Genomic DNA, 24,419 nt, shown 5'->3' with positions numbered 1-24,419 from the left:
TGTTGCTCTGTGCAAAGTGGACCGGAATTGGAGAGGAACCGCTCGCGGCGGCGACTGAGTTTGGCCGGAACTTGTTCGGTGTTGATGGAATGACGCGTAACCGGAGGTATGATCCGAGGGAGTCCGTCGGAGATGCTGGATCGGAGGAGGGCCGGAAGCCGGTGGGGAATCACGGCGACAACGATGCTGTCGCGGTTGTTGCGTGACGAGGATGCTGTTCGGTTTAGGAGATGGGTCGTTGTATGGATAATTCTTGCTCTACTCCCTGCAAAATAACTTTTCATAAATTGTATAGATTGTAATGTCAGCACTGTTAGTATATCTTCACATGTTAGAAAAAAAGACAAGTCAAGCTTTTCTGCTTTAGGTTCAAGAAGTAAAAAACGTTTGTTTTTGCTGAAAGAGATGAGTTAGTTTATCATGTCCCTCTCTTCCAAAAGGCATAAAACATATTAATATAAAAATCTCAAACGTAAAAAAAAAAAGCCTCTTTGTTGTATTGTACGTGTTGGCTGCAGCTGGTGGATGGAGTTGGCCTCCCCTAATTTGTTAAAATTAGCCCTATTTATATAAGTTAAATTAGGTTTTCTTTCCTAATGGGCCTAGTGCCCAATTAACCTAATAGCTCAAAATAAATTTTAACCTTGAAAATAAAAAAAAATAGAATACTAATTCTAATCAGACTATTATTAATCCTAAAAATAATCCTAATATATATTAGTAGTTAGTCAAACACAATAATACTAATAATAAAATAAGATTGCAAATTCAATAAAAAGTGCAAAATGAGAGAATTAAACAGTGAAACCAATTTATAGTAAAATATCTCAAAGAGAATGATAAAAATCCTTATGATACGATAATTGGACCAACTGTTTGGGCCCCAAAATACCTGCTGATTGTACCCCCGTTTTGACCAGATTATTAGAGAATGAGTTTAACAATATGAATGTTAAACCCCACGGCTCCAAATTTGGTATTCCCTTAAAGAAATGATCAGGCAAATTTTGGGGTATGACACAAGGTTGATAAGGGCTTTCGTCAAGGAGATCTGCTGTCTCCTTTCTTAATTGTTTTGGTAATGGAGGTCCTAACGGCTCTAATGAGGAAGGCGGAAGAAATAGGAGATTTCTGGGGGTTTAAAATAGATGTTAATGAGGAGGTTGATTTGATTCAATTCGCGGATGACATAATTATTATTTTGGAGGGAGATGCTGCAAATTTATGGAGTATGAAAGTCATTCATAAAGGTTTTGAGTTAATGTCGGGTTTGAGGATACATTTTCATAAGAATAATATTTATGGGATTAATGTTGGTGATTGGTTTCTTAATGCGGCTTCTAGTTTTCTTTCGTGCAAAGTGGGAAGTTTACCGTTTAAGTTCCTAGGTGTTAAAGTGGGTGGTAATCCTAGAAATATTTTAATGTGGAAAGATTTAATCTCGTTTTTAAGAAAAAGGTTAGCCGTTTGGAGAGGTAAGAATCTTAGTATAGCGGGGCGTGTGGTTTTAATCAACGCGGTGTTTAATGCTATTCCTATATATTTTTATCTTTCTACAAAGCTCCGTCTAAGGTGCTTAATGCTATTCCTATATATTTTTTATCTTTCTACAAAGCTCCGTCGAAGGTGCTTAATGAGATTCGGTCAATTCAAAGCAATTTTTTGTGAAGCGGGGGAGATCCTAAAAAAATGATCCATTGGGTGTGTTGGGACACCGTTTGTAAATCTAGAGAGGAAGGTGGTTTAGGTGTCAAAAATGTGCAAATTATGAATGTGGCGCTTATTAGTAAGTGGAAGTGGAGGATTTTAACCGAGAATGATGCAGTTTGGTGTGGTATCCTCAAAGCTAGATATGGTAAGGTGAAACTTAAGGTTTTAGTAGGAGATATACCGGTGGTGGGAAAGAAAGATTCCGTATGGTGAAGAGATGTTTTGATGTCGGATAATTATGAAAGATTGCTTGATAATCATTTTGCGGGGGCGGTGGATTGTAGTGTGGGGAATGGAGAAGATGTTCCTTTTTGGTATGCTTGTTGGGTGGATCAACAGCCCATCATAAAGGCTTTCCCAGAGTTGTTCCAGGCGGAAGAAAACCATCTCCTATCAGTGGCTGAAGCGGGGAATTTCGAAGCGGACGGTTGGCACTATAATGTGCAAATGTTGCTGGCAGCGGACAGCACCAGCTCTGCATTTCTGGCGCAGGAATTATTTTTGACGCTACAGCAGCCGTGTTTGCAGGCGGGTTCCATGGATAATTTCACGTGGAGAGATAATTCGACGGGTGTTTTTACTGTTAAGTCGTGTTATGATCGTTTCAAGCCCAATCTTTCGGGATCTCTTTTAAATAAGGGTTTGGTAAAAGCTGTGAATTCTTTGTGGAAGGTTAAAGTTCCCTCTAAAATTCTGTTTTTTGGTTGGCGATTTATTCATAATAGAATTGCAACAAAAGATCACTTGTTTAAGAGGGGAGTTTTGGTGGATGCCAATGACTTAATGTGTGTCATGTGTATGAATGAGGAGGAGGAGTCTTTATCGCATTTATTTGGTGATTGTGAGGTAACTTCGCGTATTTGGAGGAGGGTGTTTGGTTGGATAGGTCTCGTTCCGGAGTTGTCTTATGAGGACTTTGTTAGTTTTTTTCCTCTTTTGCAACAAAGTGAAGTGTTTGTCCAAGAGGTCCATTGTGGGGGTGACATGGTTGGCCATGATTTGACGTTTATGGTTGAAGCGTAATGCGATTATCTTTAAGAATGAGTTATTTAGTTTTTTTTTTAATGTATGACAGATATAATCCTCTTTTCTTGGAATTGGCTTTTATCTTTCTATAAATTAGGGGAGCTTTGTAATTTCCATACTTGGAATATTCTGCCACTCGTTTATTTCGAGTTGTAGGAATTTTCCGCTTTGTATTTGGGCAGAATATCCCTTATACTTCCTTATTTAATCTTGTATAAATGAGTCATTAAAAATGCCATTGAGGCATATAATTTATGCATATAAGAGATGTTTTGTTGTCACGGATCAATTAGTTAAATTTTGAGTTTTTATTCTTCATATTTTCAAAAGAAGTATAAATAATTATAACTAATTTGAATTTAATCACATTTTTATTTTATCAAATAACATTCATTAATCAATTCGAACATTCACGCAATTGTTACAGTTACACACTTGGCAATGTTTGGCCCATCAAAATAAAATACATAATACACATTTATTATTTACCGATATTAAACAAATATTTGATAAATATTTATAATCAATCATTATAAAGCATTTGGGACAAATATTTGTCTGTGAACATTAAAAAAAAAGAATACATATTTGTCACGATACATATAAAAAATAGGGACAGTCACATTCAAAATGAATAATATATTAATAAGATTATTTTTTAAATTTTAAATCAATTCGATTTTATGTTTTATATATTTTTTAAGGATATTTATGTATCAGCCACGAATATTTGTAAGGTCTTGCTAACCGTTGCCATCATGGTAATAGTTAAGCATTCCAGAAAAAGAAAATATTTTATAGAAAATTTAATATTTTAATTTTTGAGACATTAAATGCGCAGATTATCGAGATAAATTTACTATTTTGGAATGCTTAATCATTGCCCTGAGGGCACTAGTTAACATTTCCTTTATCAATGACACATATTTATCATATAACAGATATTTATCATGTATTTTTTCTATTAATGAAAAATATGCATCTGGTGTGTTTTTTAATATTTATTCATGATAAATATGTATCTATATTTTTAATCTTAATTAATGACACATGAAACACGATAAACACCCTTCCTTTAAACCACCTATCGGTTTCCCGGTTTAAATAGCAATCTCTCTCCAAACAATCTTCACCACCTTACATTTGAAAAAAGAGTGATCGCGACTTTCCGGATCACTATCACAAAAAGCACACTTTGCATTATCTAAAGACAAAGTAATGCGTCTATACACAAGTAAATTCTTAGTTGGAAGTCTATTCAGAAAAAGTCTCCAACCAAACGCCTTAATTTTGAAAGACACTTCTACTTTTCAAACTAAGCATAAAGCGACGTCATATCTATTAAACGGACCAAAAAGAATACGTGAACCGACATAGTGCTCACAACAAGAAGCAACGGAAAACCCACCATCCGATGCAATACTCCACTTTACCTATTCGATCCCCTCTAATTGAACCCCTCAGCCAAGAAGAAAATTCCGAAAAGAGTAGTGAATCGACCTAAGGCACAGGTCGGTCAACTCCGACAAAACAATACCAAAATTCCTCCATTTCTACACACCATTATCCCACCCTCTCATCCCCGCAACCACAATCTTTTTCAAAAAGAAGGTTAAAGAGGAAAAATTAGGAGTTGTTAGTTAGCTATTTTGTGGATTATTTGATTATCCAGGAATGAGATATGCTTTCGGAATGAAGTTTGGAATATGGATAATATGGTTTGTGTTAGAACAAGATTTGTTCTGATCAATTATCTTAGTTTTGATGATAACAATAATATGAATTTTGCTTAAGATTATATGGTACTCTAATCCAATGCAATTTCCTTTTCAGGAAATATATAAAGAGTACGCATAATTCAGCGCTCAGAAGCTTTGTCTCAAAGGGTTCAGCATGCAACATCAGAACATGGTCTGGCAAGACATCAGAAGATGGTCGAAGCAGAATCAGAACATGGGTCTATGGAAGCATCAGAAGAACAAGAGAACAGAAGCACTGAAGTTCTGATGGTATCACGCTCAGAAGCACTTCAAGGTCAGAAGATCAGAAGATGCTATGCACCAAGCTGTTTGACTCTGATGATATTCAAACGTTGTATTCACAAACATCAGATCAGAAGGAAGTACAAGTGGCAGGCTACGCTGACTGACAAAAGGAACGTTAAAAGCTACTAAAGGCTACGTCAGTAGACACAGCGTGAACAAGGCTCGAGGTAGTTGACAAAAGCGTATAACATTAAATGCGATGCTGTACGGAACACGCAAAGCATTAAATGCATTCAACGGTCATCTTCTCCAACGCCTATAAATATGAAGTTCTGATGAGAAGCAAGGTTAACGATCCTGAACAAAACAACGCTTATTCAACTTGCTGAAACTCTGTTCAAATCTAAACTCAGAATCTTCATCTTCATCAAAGCTCACTACATTGCTGTTGTAATATATTAGTGAGATTAAGCTTAAACGATTAAGAGAAATATCACAGTTTGTGATTATCGCTTTTAAGAAGCATTTGTAATACTCTTAGAATTGATTACATTAAGTTGTAAGGAACTAGAGTGATCGTGTGGATCAGAATACTCTAGAAAGTCTTAGGAGTGAACTAAGCAGTTGTAACTAGAGTGATCGTGTGGATCAGTATACTCTAGAAAAGTCTTAGAGGGTATCTAAGCAGTTGTTCCTGGAGTGATCAGTGTGTGATCAGAAGACTCTGGAAGACTTAGTTGCTGACTAAGTGGAGAACCATTGTAATCCGTGCGATTAGTGGATTAAATCCTCAGTTGAGGTAAATCATCTCTGCGGGGGTGGACTGGAGTAGTTTAGTTAACAACGAACCAGGATAAAAATAACTGTGCAATTTATTTTTATCTGTCAAGTTTTTTAAAGCTACACTTATTCAAACCCCCCCTTTCTAAGTGTTTTTCTATCCTTCAATTGGCATCAGAGCGCCGGTTCTAAGGTGCAAGCACTTAACCGTGTTTAGAAAAGATTCAGGAAGAGAAAAACGCTTCAGTAAAAGATGGTTGATGAAAGTGAAAAGTCTACACCTACACCTACGTCTACATCTAGCTCTGCTGAGCAATACAACGGTAACAATGGTTATACTAGACCGCCGGTATTTGATGGTGAAAACTTTGAATACTGGAAAGATAAACTGGAAAGTTACTTTCTTGGTCTAGATGGTGATCTATGGGATCTTCTGATGGATGGTTACAAACATCCAGTAAATGCCAGAGGCGTAAAGCTGACAAGGCAAGAAATGAATGATGATCAGAAAAAGCTTTTCAGGAATCATCATAAATGCAGAACTGTTTTGCTGAATGCTATCTCTCATGCTGAGTATGAGAAGATATCTAACAGGGAAACGGCCTATGACATATATGAGTCCTTGAAAATGACTCATGAAGGAAATGCTCAAGTCAAGGAGACTAAAGCTCTAGCTTTAATCCAGAAGTATGAAGCCTTCAAGATGGAGGATGATGAAGACATTGAAAAGATGTTTTCAAGATTTCAAACTCTTACTGCTGGATTGAGAGTTCTTGACAAGGGATACACCAAGGCTGATCATGTAAAGAAGATCATCAGAAGCTTACCCAGAAGATGGGGTCCTATGGTGACTGCATTCAAGATTGCAAAGAATCTGAATGAAGTTTCTCTGGAAGAGCTTATCAGTGCCTTGAGGAGTCATGAAATAGAGCTGGACGCAAATGAGCCTCAAAAGAAAGGTAAGTCTATTGCATTAAAATCAAATATCAAGAAATGCACTAACGCTTTTCAGGCTAGAGAAGAAGATCCTGAAGAATCAGAATCTGAAGAAGAAGATGAACTGTCTTTGATCTCCAGAAGGCTAAATCAACTCTGGAAGACCAAGCAAAGGAAGTTCAGAGGCTTCAGAAGTTCAAAGAAATTTGAACGTGGAGAATCTTCTGATGACAGAAGATTTGACAAGAAGAAGGTCATGTGCTATGAATGCAATGAGCCTGGACACTACAAGAACGAATGTCCAAATCTTCAGAAGGAAAGTCCCAAGAAAAAGTTTCATAAGAAGAAAGGTCTTATGGCAACCTGGGATGAGTCAGAAGATGATTCAGACTCTGAAGATGAGCAGGCCAACTGTGCGCTGATGGCGACAGAAGATGACGGATCAGAATCTACATCAGAATCAGATTCTGAAGAGGTATTTTCTGAACTTACTAGAGATGAGTTAGTTTCCGGTCTAACTGAACTTCTGGAACTCAAGTCTCAGATCAGTCTCAAATACAGAAAGCTGAAAAAGCTATTTGAATTTGAAACAAAAAAGCTTGAGTTGGAGAATTCTGAATTAAAAGAAAAACTTTTAAAATTATCCAATAATGTTGGATCTCCTTCTGATTCAAAAAAATCTACTCCCAGTCTAAACCATATTCTGAAAGAATATGATTTAAGTTTCAGGAAGTTCTTATCTAGAAGTATTGGCAGAAGTCAGCTAGCTTCTATGATATATGCTGTGTCTGGAAACAAAAGAGTTGGCATTGGTTTTGAGGGTGAAACCCCATACAAACTTGAACCTGTTGATGAAATGAAACTCACATACAAGCCATTGTATGATCAGTTCAAGTATGGCCACTCCCATGATATTAGGCACACTTCACATGCTCAAAGTTTTCACATAACACACACCAAAAAGCATGTGACACAACCTAGGAAATATCATGAAACTCACATTAAAAATTATCATGCTGTTCCTCCTATTGCTTACAATGTTAAACCCAAGTTCAATCAGAACTTGAGAAGAACTAACAAGAAAGGACCCAAGAAAATGTGGGTACCTAAGGATAAGATTATTCCTATTGCAGATATCCTTGACTGCAAAAAGGACAAAGCACAACATGTCATGGTACCTGGACTCTGGATGCTCACGACACATGACAGGAAGAAGGTCTATGTTCCAAGACCTGGTGCTTAAGTCTGGAGGAGAAGTCAAGTTTGGAGGAGATCAGAAGGGCAAGATAATTGGCTCTGGAACTATAAAGTCTGGTAACTCTCCTTCCATTTCTAATGTACTTCTTGTAGAAGGATTAACACATAACCTCTTATCTATCAGTCAATTGAGTGACAATGGTTATGACATAATCTTTAATCAAGAGTCTTGCAAGGCTGTAAATCAGAAGGATGGCTCAATCCTATTTACAGGCAAGAGGAAGAACAACATTTATAAGACAGATCTGCAAGATCTTATGAGTCAGAAGGTGACTTGTCTTATGTCTGTTTCTGAAGAGCAGTGGGTCTGGCACAGAAGATTAGGTCATGCTAGTTTGAGAAAGATTTCTCAGATTAACAAACTGAATCTGGTCAGAGGACTCCCTAATCTGAAATTCAAATCAGATGCTCTTTGTGAAGCATGTCAAAAGGGCAAGTTCTCCAAACCTGCATTCAAGTCCAAGAATGTTGTTTCTACCTCAAGGCCATTAGAACTCTTGCACATTGATCTGTTTGGCCCAGTCAAAACAGCATCTGTCAGAGGGAAGAAATATGGATTAGTCATCGTAGATGATTATAGCCGCTGGACTTGGGTAAAATTCTTGAAACACAAGGATGAGACTCATTCAGTGTTCTTTGATTTCTGCATTCAGATTCAATCTGAAAAAGAGTGTAAAATCATAAAGGTTAGAAGTGATCATGGTGGTGAATTTGAGAACAGATCCTTTGAAGAATTCTTCAAAGAAAATGGTATTGCCCATGATTTCTCTTGTCCTAGAACTCCACAGCAAAATGGGGTTGTAGAACGAAAGAATAGGACTCTGCAAGAAATGGCCAGAACCATGATCAATGAAACCAATATGGCTAAGCATTTCTGGGCAGAAGCAATAAACACTGCATGCTATATTCAGAATAGAATCTCTATCAGACCTATTCTAAATAAGACTCCTTATGAATTGTGGAAGAATAGAAAGCCCAACATTTCATATTTCCATCCTTTTGGATGTGTATGCTTTATTCTGAACACTAAAGATCATCTTGGTAAGTTTGATTCCAAAGCTCAAAAAATGTTTCCTTCTTGGATATTCTGAACGCTCAAAAGGCTACAGAGTATACAATACTGAAACATTGATTGTAGAAGAATCAATCAATATCAGGTTTGATGATAAGCTTGGTTCTGAAAAACCAAAGCAGTTTGATAATTTTGCAGATTGTGATATTGATATATCAGAAGTTGTTGAGCCAAGAAGCAACGCATCAGAAGCAGAGCTTCTCAGAAGCAAAGAATCGGAAGATCAAGTATCAGCTTCTCTGGAGAATCTAAGCATTTCTGAAGAACCATCTGTCAGAAGATCATCCAGACTCATCTCTGGTCATTCAGAAGATGTTATTCTTGGAAAGAAGGATGATCCAATCAGAACAAGAGCATTCCTCAAGAACAATGCAGATTGTCAATTAGGTCTTGTATCTTTGATCGAGCCAACTTCTGTTGATCATGCTCTAGAAGATCCAGACTGGATAATTGCTATGCAAGAAGAACTGAATCAGTTTACAAGGAATGATGTTTGGGATCTTGTTCCTAGACCAAATGGATTCAATATAATTGGTACAAAATGGGTCTTCAGAAACAAGCTCAGTGAGAAAGGTGAAGTGGTAAGGAACAAAGCCAGACTGGTGGCTCAGGGTTATAGTCAGCAAGAAGGGATTGATTATACAGAAACCTTTGCACCAGTGGCCAGGTTAGAATCTATTCGTCTATTAATTTCATTTGCCACTCAACATAACATCACTCTTTATCAGATGGATGTTAAGAGTGCCTTCTTAAATGGTTATATAGATGAAGAAGTTTATGTCCATCAACCTCCTGGTTTTGAAGACTCTATGTCTCCTAATCATGTTTTTAAACTTAAGAAATCATTGTATGGATTGAAACAGGCTCCCAGAGCTTGGTATGAACGCTTAAGTTCTTTCCTTCTGGATAATGGTTTCACTAGAGGAAAAGTGGACACTACTCTCTTTTGTAAAACCTTTAAAAGGGATATTTTAATTTGTCAAATATATGTAGATGATATTATTTTTGGAACATCTAATGCTACACTTGGAAAGGAGTTTGCTGAGTCTATGCAGGCTGAGTTTGAAATGAGCATGATGGGAGAACTCAAGTATTTCCTTGGAATACAAATAAATCAAACATCAGAAGGAACGTATGTTCACCAAACCAAGTATGTGAAGGAACTTCTGAAGAAGTTTAATCTTCTAGACTGCAAAGAAGCCAAAACTCCTATGCATCCAACATGCATCCTAGGTAAGGATGAGGTAAGTAAGAAGGTAGATCAGAAGTTATACAGAGGTATGATTGGATCTCTTCTATATTTGACTGCTTCTAGACCTGACATTCTGTTCAGTGTTTGTTTGTGTGCTAGATTCCAATCAGATCCTAGAGAATCTCATTTAACTGCTGTTAAGAGAATTCTAAGGTATCTGAAAGGTACTACTAATGTTGGCTTAGTTTACAGAAAATCTAAAGAATACAACTTAGTAGGATTCTGCGACGCTGATTATGCTGGAGACAGAATTGAAAGAAAAAGTACTTCAGGAAGTTGCCAATTTCTTGGAAGTCATTTGATCTCCTGGTACAGCAAGAAGCAAGCAACTATTGCTCTATCAACAACAGAAGCAGAATATGTCGCTGCTGCTGGTTGTAGTACACAGATGCTCTGGATGAAGAGTCAGCTAGAAGATTATCAGATATTTGAGAGTAACATTCCTATATTCTGTGATAATACTTCTGCTATATATTTATCTAAGAATCCTATTCTTCATTCAAAAGCTAAACATATTGAGATTAAACATCATTTCATAAGGGACTATGTTCAGAAGGGTGTTATATCTTTAAACTTTGTTGATACAGACCATCAATGGGCTGATATCTTTACAAAACCCCTGGCTGAAGATAGGTTTAAGTTCATTCTGAAAAACATCAGTATGGATTTATGCCCAGAATGAGAAGATGAGAAGTTCTCATGTATGAGTATCTTCTGAAATGAATGTGGAACATTTTTTTTAATCAGAAGTTCTGATTGAAATCTTTTAGAAATTATGATTCGGTTATTACTAACGTTTCATTGTCTAAGTTGATTCAGAACCTCTTTTAAAGCAAAACAGCTGTAACGTTTTATCTCGGGATGGTAAACCTGTCGTTACTATTCATGGATAAACGTGCGTGCAGTTGAAGGGACGCCGACCATAGGTAACTGTGCTAGTCACCTCGTTCGTCTTTATTATCTCTCATCATGTCACGTAACATTAAATGCTATTCAACATTCGTTTCATTTTATTTTTTTTAAATACTCTTCAAACGCTTCTCTTTCCCTATCTCTTTGCATTCCTCATCAAGTTTTTCTCTCTCTCTCTTCCGTTTTCGTCTCTTGCTCAAACAAGTTTTTCATTCTTTTAAAAAGAAATCCTAGCTCAAACCTAGCGTTCATCCTAAGCCTGTTGAAGATCTATGACTCAAAGGCGACAGATCTCTGCATATCTCGGGATGGCTCTCCTAATACCTCTCAAGTCAGACCTCTTCTTTGATGTTGTTATCAACTTTCACCCAAAGACAGAAGACTTTCTTGAGTTATGGGAGGAGGTTAAGAATGATATTCTTAACTTCTATGTTGAGGGAAAGCCCCGTTTGCAACATTAGCTCTCTGTCTGTGAACTGTCCCTCTCTTCCTCTTTGGTCACTTGGATCTCTCCTACAGTGGAGGTTCTAGTCTGGAAGACAAGAGTCCACAGGGATTCTTGATGGGTTGACACCGAGCGTGTCCTGCTAGGGTGCTGTTTTTAATTTTTGTAGTCATTTCCTCTTGGGGTGACTTTTTATGTATTTGCTAGGAATGTTTCTCATCTTGTTAAACATAGGAACCTTTTGTAATATCTTTTGATTATAAATGAAAAAGTTTCCTTGTTTTACATTCCAGTGATTTTATTTGTCGTGTTATACATCTGAATCTTTTGTAATATTCTTTTTGATGTTATGACAAAAAGGGGGAGAAGATAAATGATAAATGATTTGATTAAATCTATCAGTTGCTGGGTAAAGCTCCCACACATTCACTAACAAGAACTGCAAGTTCTATATGGTTTAAGTGTTTTGCAGGTATAAAGAACTAAAGAGAATCCTCAAAGCAAACACAAGAAGCAAAACCATGGAAACTGAAGCAAGCTGAGTGCTATCAAGCTTCAGAAATCAGAAGCAAGAAAGAAGAATGAATCAGAAGCACTGATAATAGAATTTGATCCATATTTGTCTATTTGCTTTGACAAAATTCTATTTGCTCTGATATATTATTTGCTCTGATACATATAATGATATGGCTCTGATACATATAATGTGTTCAAACATATATTCTATGTTCTAACTCGTTCATGCTGACTTTTGTCGTTTAGTTTTTGTTCTGTAACATTTCAGGATGTAGAGATGCTCTGATGATGCTCTGGTACATTCAACAATGTTCTGATACAAATCTAGCATGAAGTGATGTTGGTAAAAATTCAAGCTCTGAAGCTATCCGAGGGAAGCAGAAATCAGAAGCTGCGAATGTTCTAAAGATCCAGAAAACTCAAGTTCTGAAGCTGTCCTAAATGGAAGCAGAAATCAGAAGCTGTGAATGTTCAGAAGATCAAAGAAATTCAAGTTCTGAAGCTGTCCTAGATGGAAGCAGAAATCAGAAGCTGTGAATGTTCAGAAGATCAAAGAAATTCAAGTTCTGAAGCTGTCCTAGATGGAAGCAGGAATCAGAAGCTGTGAGTGTTCTAGGGATCTAAGGAAATTATAGTTCTGAAACTGTCCTATGGAAGCAGAAGTCAGAAGCTATGAATTCTCTAAAGACAGAAGCTTATATGATCGTCTCTACCGAAATAATCAGGGAAGTCTTTTATTAAAGTTCTTCGAGTATTTATTTCAGGGGGAGATTATTTATCTCAGGGGGAGATTGTTAATCTCAGGGGGAGACATATTCATATGCTTATGCTATAGCTGTGTAATTTGTCTTTTGCCGTCTGTTCTTTCTGATCGCAAATTCATATCATTTATATATGTTTTTGTCATCATCAAAAAGGGGGAGATTGTTAGAACAAGATTTGTTCTGATCAATTATCTTAGTTTTGATGATAACAATAATATGAATTTTGCTTAAGATTATATGGTACTCTAATCCAATGCAATTTCCTTTTCAGGAAATATATAAAGAGTACGCATAATTCAGCGCTCAGAAGCTTTGTCTCAAAGGGTTCAGCATGCAACATCAGAACATGGTCTGGCAAGACATCAGAAGATGGTCGAAGCAGAATCAGAACATGGGTCTTTGGAAGCATCAGAAGAACAAGAGAACAGAAGCACTGAAGTTCTGATGGTATCACGCTCAGAAGCACTTCAAGGTCAGAAGATCAGAAGATGCTATGCACCAAGCTGTTTGACTCTGATGATATTCAAACGTTGTATTCACAAACATCAGATCAGAAGGAAGTACAAGTGGCAGGCTACGCTGACTGACAAAAGGAACGTTAAAAGCTACTAAAGGCTACGTCAGTAGACACAGCGTGAACAAGGCTCGAGGTAGTTGACAAAAGCGTATAACATTAAATGCGATGCTGTACGGAACACGCAAAGCATTAAATGCATTCAACGGTCATCTTCTCCAACGCCTATAAATATGAAGTTCTGATGAGAAGCAAGGTTAACGATCCTGAACAAAACAACGCTTATTCAACTTGCTGAAACTCTGTTCAAATCTAAACTCAGAATCTTCATCTTCATCAAAGCTCACTACATTGCTGTTGTAATATATTAGTGAGATTAAGCTTAAACGATTAAGAGAAATATCACAGTTTGTGATTATCGCTTTTAAGAAGCATTTGTAATACTCTTAGAATTGATTACATTAAGTTGTAAGGAACTAGAGTGATCGTGTGGATCAGAATACTCTAGAAAGTCTTAGGAGTGAACTAAGCAGTTGTAACTAGAGTGATCGTGTGGATCAGTATACTCTAGAAAAGTCTTAGAGGGTATCTAAGCAGTTGTTCCTGGAGTGATCAGTGTGTGATCAGAAGACTCTGGAAGACTTAGTTGCTGACTAAGCGGAGAACCATTGTAATCCGTGCGATTAGTGGATTAAATCCTCAGTTGAGGTAAATCATCTCTGCGGGGGTGGACTGGAGTAGTTTAGTTAACAACGAACCAGGATAAAAATAACTGTGCAATTTATTTTTATCTGTCAAGTTTTTTAAAGCTACACTTATTCAAACCCCCCTTTTCTAAGTGTTTTTCTATCCTTCAGTTTGGAGTATCAAATATTTGACTCGGAAGTGGGCTTTAATTGGAGAAATTACTCACCTCATTTGTAGCTTTTACGAAGTTAACACAGATTCTTTGTTATTTCTTTCGTAACCCTAAATGGTTTGTGATTTTTCTCGTTTTTTTTTTTGTCATTTATATAGTATACTTGTCATTAAAGAATTTGATAAAATTTATATTTTATGTAATATTTGTTAAAATAAAATGAAAAAAATTATGTCACATTATATATAATGATTATGAGTAGAGTCATTGCATAAATGATTGGACATATAATTTTAAAACTGTAAAAATATTTTTTTCTTTTAATTAGTTAAATTTAATATTAGTTTTTATTATTGATAGAATTAGAGTTTTATTTAACTAATCCTTACAAACAAGCTTGTATGGTGAGAGATAACACTTAATATAAACTATTTGTGAGATCTATCTTTAATCAATGATAATATTTGGGTTTTTTCAATTCACCCCCTCACGACCAACATTATTGAATTGGTGCGTGAATATAAACGGTAGGTAGTATGAATTACTGATATGTTGAACTTGGTTTTATTTAAGAGTGAGGATTACCCCACCCCACCCCCAATTATAAGGATATATATGTTTAGACCATATAATGTCTGATACACATCCCCTCACGCCTAGTCATGCTCAGGATTGAACACTACAAAAAAAGAGCTTAGTAGTGACGTGATTATCACGCCACAAACAGAAAAAATACTTCACAAATCATTATTTGTGACGTGGTCATTTACTTCGCAGGAGGCAAGGTGACAACTTTTAGTGACGTGATTTTCACTTCACTAATTAGTGAAGTGAAAATCACGTCGCAACATTTGGACCAGAGTTTAATGCTTTTTCATTCAGAGCAAGCGCAACAGTAATGAGTCAGTAAAAACATCTTTATTAGTGACGTGATTTCCATGTCACTACCTAGTGGCATGCAAATCACGTCGCTAAATTTGCCTAGAGAGTTGTAAAAGCGCATTTATATTTGTGAAGTTGCGACGTGATTTACATGTCACTACTTAGTGACATGGAAATCACGTCACTAATATTTTTTTTTTCAAAAACCAAATATTATATATATATATATATATATATAATCAAATTAATAAACTAAATATATTAAAATTAATTAATAAAATTTATAAATTAATTCAATAAACTAAATATAAATCTAATATTAAAATTAAGAAACTAAAATTATAAATCTAATATTACTAAATAATGTAATTATAATTTAATTAATAGTTTACACAAATTCAAAATCAAAAGTTATAACAACAAAATAAAAACTAAACTAAATCAACAATCAATCCGGGTCGGGAAACTCATCCTCATTTAGATTTTCCTGATCAGTCGGCGCAGAACCCCCCATATTTTGGTTTCCACCAAAGGATTGCATAAATTGTCGCATTTGTGCCTCCATATCCGATTGTCTTTTCGCCATTACCTCCATTTCCCGCTGATGCTCATTCCGCATTGCCATCATTTGGGCCTCCATTGAGCTTTCAATGCCGCTTCACAATCCGCCGCCCACGCCTCACCTCATTTACCGCCAATTGTCTTACGGTTTCTCTCTGTTCATCTGTTAAAATTACAGGACGTGAACCTCCTTCCCCATCGAGAACTCTTTGATATAGAGTTCTATCATCAGGTCTCAAGGTGCTTGCCAAATTTCCACCACCAAAAAAACACCCGTTAGGCCCCATTGCCGCCAATGACTTTACTCCAAAGATAAAAATCCACATCCGGATGAAGCGGCTCTCTCGGTCTTGGAGTATACTGAGGATTAACAGTCAGAAATTGTACAAGCAATGCCTGATAATCATCCTACACATACAAAAAAAAAGTTAAATATAATTTAGTTGCCACATGAATTTCACGTCACAAATTTAGTTGCCACATGATTTTCACGCCACAACATGTCACATGCCACATGAAAATTATAACACATACATTCTACCTGTCGGAATTAATTAATAAATCAGAATATTAATATCGATTTAATTCATACATTATAACACATACATTCTACTTGTCGAAATTAATTAATAAATCAGAATAATAATTCCGATTTAATTCATACATTATAACACATACATTCTAACTTTTATCACCAATTTAATTCATATATATCAACACTTTATCGGCACTTTACAATCACCACCAAATACATCACAATTCATCGCTTACAGAAACACCGATAGCTTAAAAAAATAATACCGATAGGTTAACTAAATATAATACCCAACTTAACCAAATAATACCGATAGCTTAACCAAATATAACACGGATAGCTTAACCAAATATAATATCCAACTTAACCAAATAATACCGATAGCTTAACCAAATATAATACGGATAGCTTAACCAAATATAATACCCAACTTAACCAAATAATACCGATAGCTTAACCAAATATAATACGGATAGCTTAACCAAATATAATACCCAACTTAACCAAATAATATCGATAGCTTAACCAAATATAATACGGATAGCTTAACCAAATATAATACCCAACTTAACCAAATAATACCGATAGCTTAACCAAATATAATACGGATAGCTTAACCAAATATAATACTCAACTTAACCAAATAATACCGATAGCTTAACCAAATATAATACCGATAACTTAACCAAATATAATACCCAACTTAACCAAATAATACCGATAGCTTAACCAAATATAATACGGATAGCTTAACCAAATAATACAGATAGCTTAAAAAATAATACCGATAGCTTAAATAACTTACCATAGCTTTTTGTGTACGATTGTCAACAAAAGCTCCTGTTTTCTTTTTCCGAGTCCTTGCAACCAGCTCGGTCATAAGTGGTGGTCTATTTAATTCCTTAGTCTAAATAACAAAATAAACTATAATTAATAATATCAATTATTAATTGAAATTATAACTTTAAGAAATGGTAATAATTATTACCATGCGACGAACATGCTCAGCAGTGCTTATACTTCCAACAGCATTAAGGCAACCACCCTTTTCAGATGCTCTCATCTTCTTTGCATTTTCAGATTTGGCCGCAAACTCATCACTCTCCCAATATTTAAGAAGTTCCCGAAAGATTTCTTCTCCTATCCAACTAGGACGGATGCCATGAAGTTCCCAACGCTTTCTAACACGTCGTAGCATGTCAGAAAGTCGTCTTGCAATTCTGCCATAATAATTTTTTTTAATCTGTCTCTCTTTCATTAGTTCCCACACACATTTTTCTTGCAATAAAAGTAGATAAAATAAAAGTTAGATAACTGTAGTGAAAAAGTTATTTAAATAACAATAACTTAAACAATAAATTAAGTATACCTGAAAATGCGTAAACCAATGTTCTCTATCATCGCCCTTAACATCTTTAAAAGTCTTTATAAGTTTTTTATAATTCTGCTGAATTATATAACTTATAACTTTGGCAGCAGTCCGACTCGGCGTGAATCTAAACAACATTAATTGAATTAACATTAATTATAAAGTTATAAAAAATGGAAACGTATACTTAAATAAAAATTGATAAATAAGAAACTTACGAGCTTCCTTCGGGCCTAATAAAAAATCTCCCGTCAATGATATGAATCTGACTCGGATCATCATCCCCTCGAAGATCGCTCCCATCCAACTGATCATCCGCAGTCTCATCCTCCGCAGTCTCATCCTCCGCCTGATCATCATCCTGTGGGGGCACATGTGGGGGATGTGTGGTGGGACCAGTATGTGTGGGAGGTGGAAAACTGGATCCTCCAGTCTGTTGGAAAGATGAGGGACTAGTCTGTGTGGGAGGTGAAAAACTAGATCCTCCAGTCTGCTGGAAAGATGAGGGACTAGTCTGTGTGGGAGGTGGAAAACCAAATCCTCCGGTCTGCCAGAAGGATGGGGGCACATGTGTCTGCTGGAAGGATGGGGGCATCTGTGTCTGCTGGAAGGGATGGGGGCACATGTGTCTGCTGGAAGGATGGGGGCATCTGTGTCTGCTGGAAGGATGGGTAACCAGGTGGTGGTGGGGTAATAAAAGACGGACTGTCATATGGATACTGAGAGGAGAGTAGTGGCAGAAAACCCTGAGTAATGGCCATGGACATACGATTAACCTGACTCTGCGGGGGAGGACACGTGGCCAACTGAGGTGACTGACATACTACTACTCGTGGGCGTTGGTGCTTCTTCTTACCACTATCAGCTACACCCTTACCTTTATCAGGTCGGGGTGGAATTTTACCTATTTATAGAGATTACACAATTAATATAAATATATTCAACAAATGGTTCACTAAGTAAAATTATAAAAATATAATCTCAACAACTGGTTGTCATTAACACATTCAATACATAGTTCATTAAGTGAAATTATAAAAATACATATATTCATTATTCTAAATCTTCGTGCTCGTCATCCACATCATTCTCATCATTTGATGTGATATTGTCCTCAGATGCAATATCTTCATGCTCTTCATCCAATATAGATGAATTAACCAGATGCCCCTCAACCATTGTATCAGACAAACTTGTAGTTTCTTCATCTGCAACCACATCATTAATTTGTTCCACTTCATCAACTTGGAAAGCAAGATCTTCCTCCACTAGATCGTCAGATTCAATATGACCCATTGGTTTTGTTTTTATGACAACACACCACCCTCGTTTACGTGGCACAAATGAAGGATAAGGAACATAGTAAACTTGCCTAACAATATGTGACATTATGAAAGGGTCATACTCTTTGTACCTCCGGTCCATTTGAATCTCAACAGTACCATATATCCTATATATTTTTGTGCCTCTAGTTGGATCATACCATTCATAATAAAACAAGACAACTTTATTTTCCGAGTCCAAGTAAGTGTACACCAACTCGTAGATATGTTTGACAAAACCATAGAAGTCATCTTCACCACCATCTGTAACTCCTTTCACAAAAACACCACTGTTTATGGTCTTTTTCCCTTCAGTCCATGTATGAGTGTGAAATTTGTATCCATTCATGAAGTATGTGTGCCATTCATTTGCGCTTTGAATAAGGCCTTGAGACAAGTTTCTCAAATGGAGTATTTCGGGAGTCAGTGCAACAATGCTATACATTCTCTCCTTAAACCATGCTGGAAATTGAGCATGGATGACACCAGATGTTGATTTTACACCGGTAGTATGAAAATAGGTGTTGTTGAATTTCCTAAAAAGAAACACATTATAAGTTTCAGAGTAATGAGTTTTATGATTGTAAAGAAAATTAAAAGTTAGGGGTATGTATACTTACTCAAGAAATGGTTTAACTTTAACGCAGTTGATCAAGACATGAACATGGACAAATTGCATTTCTTGTTGGGTCAACCAATGCACACCCTTTTTTCCAGATGGACGGCCTGGAAGCCCGAAGACCGATAAAGTGAATTGACTCCTTTCACTAACATTGACAGGATTTCGAATGATTCTTGGAGTTAACATCAAATGCTTGAAATAGTGACTGCAAAAATGTGATGTTTCTCGATGCAAGTAATGTGCACATATCGATCCTTCAACTCTAGCCTTATTTTTCACTGATCGTTTTGAATCACCCATGAACCTTTCAAACGGATACATCCACCTATATTGAACAGGTCCTCCAAGATAAGCTTCATAGGCGAGATGCACAGGTAAATATTCCATGGAGTCAAAAAAACCAGGCGGAAATACTTGTTCCAACTTGCATAGAATGACTGGAATATTTTGATCCAACTTAATGACGTCATCTACTTTTAAAGCTGAAGCACAAATATCTCTGAAAAATTGACTAATTTCAGTCAGTGGATTAAGCACATGTTTAGGTAGAGAACCAAACACAATTGGTAGCAATTGTTCCATAAAAACATGGCAATCATGACTTTCCATACCATGCAACTTCCCAGTGTTGGCGTCAGCACACCTTGCTAAATTTGAAGAATAGCCGTCAGGCATTCTCAATTCTTTTAACCATCGACAAACCGCTTTACCTTCTTGGTGTAGCAACCTGCCCTGAAAATTAAGATTTTAGAGTCGCCACCTATTCTGAAGGGCGAATAGGAAACCCTACGCAGTTAAGAGATCGGGGTAAGTTATTATAATCAGGTCGAGGGAAGGTGTTAGGCACCCTCAACCCTTTCCTATGGCTTTGAATCTAAGGTAACAGTTTATGGCTAAAAGTTAAGGTTAATAGCTAAAGAAGTGAAAAGGGCAAAATTGAGATTTTAAGGGAATTGAGATTTTAGGTTGGGGGACTCGCCTTGGTTATCCAAGTGCCTACGTATCTCCTTATGGAGAATCAGAGTCAACGTAGTTCGGGCACAAGGTTGTACGCCTTAGAATTTTGTGGTTTGAAATTGATTAAAGGCTTTTTGAGTGGCCTATCGTAGTTTTGGAAGTTGTAATTTGAAAGGCATTTTGAATTGCCTGATTGAAAAGGATGAAAATCCGTAGTATCGTGGTTTAGTGTGTTTTAGATGTTTGGGCGTACAACCCTGATTTAATATGTCACCGTTAGTTGCGATGATCAATAGGTTTGATCATTATAGTTAACGGATTAATGGGGTATTGCTGGTTACTCTGACCGATAGATTCGATCGTCGCGGGCAGCAAATTGAATGTATTTTAATAAATTTTATGTTTTATTCTTTTATCCCTCGTCTAATGCGACTAATAACTTTAGTCGGGTCGAGGAGAGAATTATTCAGGAATTAATTAAATTAATATTTTTGCCAAACAGGCAATGGGATCGGGCAAACCCTAAGGCATATAACCCTTATAGGGCTTTTTGTAATTATTAATTAAAATTAATTAAACAAATTACTCGGAATAGTCGAATAATCGGATTATAATCGGGAAAATAATAATTATAACCCTAATCCTAATTTAATTATATTATTAATCCTAAATTAAATTTATAAAAGGGATCCTAGAATTAAAATAGCATATGCACCATAAAACAAATTTATAACAATAAAAAGAATTAAAAAAACCTGGACAGTAATCCTGTGTGGCAGCCTTTGGGTATTCATGGTGTGCCTTATGATTCTAACGCGTTAGATCTGAATCATAGGAGATCTTGTGGCGAATGAACGAGGGTGTATGATGAACCTGATGAACCTGCATGCATAGAATCTGCATATAGAAAATAATTGGAAAAAATGCAGGGGCCAAGGATAGAACCCTAGACCCCTCAAACTACACCACTCAACCAAACGTTACTCCTAGTTTAGCAAACACCGTCGCCAGCATTTGTTGATCGGAATTGGCGCTGTTATGAACTGTCCACCTCCCACCAGTGCAGCCACGTGAAACTCAAAATAGAAAGCAGTTTTTTTCCTTTTTTTTCGGTCCCCCCTCCTCCTTTCATAGAAAACATCTTTTTTTATATTGGTCAAATTAGGTCTTACTACTCCTAATGGGCCTATTGCCCAATTAATTTAATAATTATAAAAAACTATAAAATCCTAATCAAACTAATATTAATTAATAAAAGCTTCTACCATAAAAATAATAATAAAACTATACTAAAGATAATACTAATCTAATAAAACTATAATTATTAAAACATCCTAAACCTAAAAAAATTTGTGAGAGCTATAAAAATAATTTTTTTAACAATGAGTACATAATGCTAAGATTTAAAATAGTAATTAGAGCCTAATAAAAAAATTATAATAACTATAATAATAATAATAATAATATATTCCTAATGTTATATGATTAATAAAACCTAATTAAAATAATAAACATAATCAATCCTAATACTAATCCTATTAATATTAACAATAATAAAATTAATAATGTTAGATGCTAATAGTTAATTATGATAAAATAATAATAATCGAAACAAATATTAATAAAACCCCAAAATACCCCCACAAAAGATAAAACCCATGTAATAACTGGGCCCAACGTTTGGATCCTAATCATCTGTTAATTATGCCCTTGTTTTAACTCAACCTGATTTATAAGAGAGCGGGTTTGACAATAGAAATGTCAAACCCCATGACTCTTAATTTTGAACCTTGATGGATTAACAAGCGTAGATTTGATCGGGAAAATTTTGGGGTATGATAGCTGCCCCTGTTCAATCTTCTTAAACCTGAAGAGTTAGATAGGCACGTCTGCCTATCGCGATCTAAAGGTAGAAGATGATTGGACACTGAGATGCCCTGAAATTTGCATTTGTTCAGGAAAGAGTTCTATGGGGGATGGGCTTAAAGATGCCACCCAAGGTAAACACCATTTTTCAGAATGTGTAGCTAATGCTTTTCGGGAGGGACTGGGTGCTTTGATTGTAGCATAGCCTAAAAAGGCAACCTGAATTTTATGCAATGTTATGATGCATGTGATGCATGATGCAGCGGGCTTCTCAAAATAAATGAGAGCCATATATGTATATGCACTATGTATGAATGAAGTATGTTAGTTGAATGATGCATGATTACCAGTTGAAGTATGTTAGTAGCTTTGAAAAAAGAAAAGAAACCTTTGTTTGTTGTTGGTGACGTCTTGGAGAATATCACTGCCGAGGGACTCACGTGATAAACCCAATTGAGGAAACCTTTTGTAAAACCTTGTGCTCGAGCGTGAGAGAAAAGAACCGTCCTGCTAAAGCCTGAGTCTTACATAGCGAGGACTTGTAAGAGGGATCACTTGTTATGATTCTAACAAGCTCACCTGCACCAATAGGATCATTTGCAAGGGTTATCGCAAATTCACCTGCACCAATAGGATCATTTGCGAGGGTTATCGCAAACTCACCTGCACCATTTGCCCTGGTTCGGACAAATTTCACCTACACCATTTGGATCATTTGCCCTGGTTCGGACAAATTTCACCTACACCATTTGGATCATTTGCCCTGGTTCGGACAAATTTCACCTACACCATTTGGATCATTTGCCCTGGTTTGGACAAATTTCACCTGCACCAAAGGAATTACCTGCCACGGTTCTGACAAGCGTACCTGCATAAGAGTAATCATTTGCTATAGTTCTAGCAAACTTACCTGCATGAAAAAGATTCACCTGTTTGGAGACTCACGACTCGAGGGTCGGAGAAAATAGCATGTCAAATATTCACGACTCGAGGGTCGGAAAACAAACCTATCACAACACGAGGGTTGGAAATTTACGACTCGAGGGTCGGAAAATATACCTATCACAACACGAGGGTTGGAAACTGGACTTTTGTAGTATGTGAATGCACTAGATGATATGCATATGCTAATGCGTATGTATGTATGCTGACGCTGATGTTAATCCCAAGATTGAACCCGTTGAACTTGTTTACTCCATGCTTGCACCTATACCATGACTATGCTTATGCTGGCTTTGTAATGTTTATGTATGTGGATAATGCTTATGCTTCTGTATATGTTTATTGATGTAACGAATGGAAACGAAGTAATGTCTTCTATAAGACTACCTGAAAAGGTTTCTGGAGTGGATATGAAAATTTGTCTTAAAGAAGACTACCCGAAGAGGTTCTTAGAAAGGATAAAATTTGTATTGAAGAAGACTACCTGAAAAGGTTTATTTTTTTTTAGAAAAGGATAAGGAATGTCTTAAAGAAGACTACCTGGAAAGGCTGAAAGATGTTTTAAAAAAGACTACCTAAAAAGGTTCTTAGAAAGCGAATGTCTTAAAGAAGACTACCTAAAAGGTTCTTGGAAATGGCGATGATTGTCTTAGAGCAGACTACCTAGAAAGGTTCTTAGAAAAAGAATGTCTTACAGAAGACTACCTGAAGAGGTTCCTAGAAAGGATAATGATTGTCTTAAAGAAGACCACCTAAAAAGATTCTTGGAAAAAGAATATCTTAAAGAAGACTACCTAAAAAGGTGTGGTGTGATGTATCAACCAATGTATGCAATGCATGATTCATATGTATTTGCATGATGCTTCGATGATAGGTTGTTGATAACCAAAGCGTACATAGCTCGCTGAAGATGATAGGTTGTTGATAACCAAAGCGTATATAGCTCGCTGAAGTTGCAGGTTTGTTTGATAAGGTGGGGTGTGATGCTAGCGCGATTCCCTGATACCTGTTTTTAAAGATCGTAGTTTAGGAGAAAGATTTGTTCGATGTTGTAAAGCGTGAGAACGCCTTTTCCTTATGCTGTGCGCCTTTCCCTAGTTTGGGCTTTTGAATTATTCCACGCCTTTAACCTTTTGAGGTTCTCCATGTCTTTCACCTTTTGCAATTCGCACCTTTAACCTTTTCAAGGTTCTCCACACCTTTAACCTTTGTAGTTCTCCACACCTTATGGATTTGATATCCCATGCCCCAATGTTTAGTGGAAAAAAAAAGGTGCCTATGATCTCCACGTCAAGAAGGTAGTGCCCTGAGAAATAATCTTGTCATATGCTTCGA

At 36.4% G+C, this 24,419-nt stretch overlaps 2 protein-coding genes across 2 annotated transcripts; one reads left to right on the top strand and one right to left on the bottom strand.

Moving 5' to 3' along the window:
• Window positions 1-1,081: 1,081 nt before the first annotated feature.
• On the top strand, window positions 1,082-1,923 carry LOC131659680 (uncharacterized). The gene is made up of 2 exons (XM_058928837.1): window positions 1,082-1,572; window positions 1,671-1,923. Exons 1-2 carry the CDS (start codon window positions 1,082-1,084, stop codon window positions 1,921-1,923), a joined length of 744 nt encoding a protein of 247 aa, XP_058784820.1.
• Window positions 1,924-15,557: 13,634 nt separating this feature from the next.
• On the bottom strand, window positions 15,558-17,215 carry LOC131659679 (uncharacterized). The gene is made up of 4 exons (XM_058928835.1): window positions 16,995-17,215; window positions 16,812-16,913; window positions 15,777-15,879; window positions 15,558-15,634 (listed from the first exon to the last, which is right to left on the bottom strand). The coding sequence occupies exons 1-4, from the start codon at window positions 17,202-17,204 to the stop codon at window positions 15,558-15,560; spliced, it is 492 nt and encodes a 163-aa protein (XP_058784818.1). The 5' UTR covers window positions 17,205-17,215.
• Between the last annotated feature and the right edge of the window lie 7,204 nt (window positions 17,216-24,419).

Source organism: Vicia villosa, linkage group LG3, assembly GCF_029867415.1.
Source record: "Vicia villosa cultivar HV-30 ecotype Madison, WI linkage group LG3, Vvil1.0, whole genome shotgun sequence".
In the NCBI taxonomy this organism is placed as follows: domain Eukaryota; kingdom Viridiplantae; phylum Streptophyta; class Magnoliopsida; order Fabales; family Fabaceae; genus Vicia; species Vicia villosa.
Note: the sequence above shows the minus strand (reverse complement) of the source record. Positions and strands in the feature narration are given on the sequence as shown.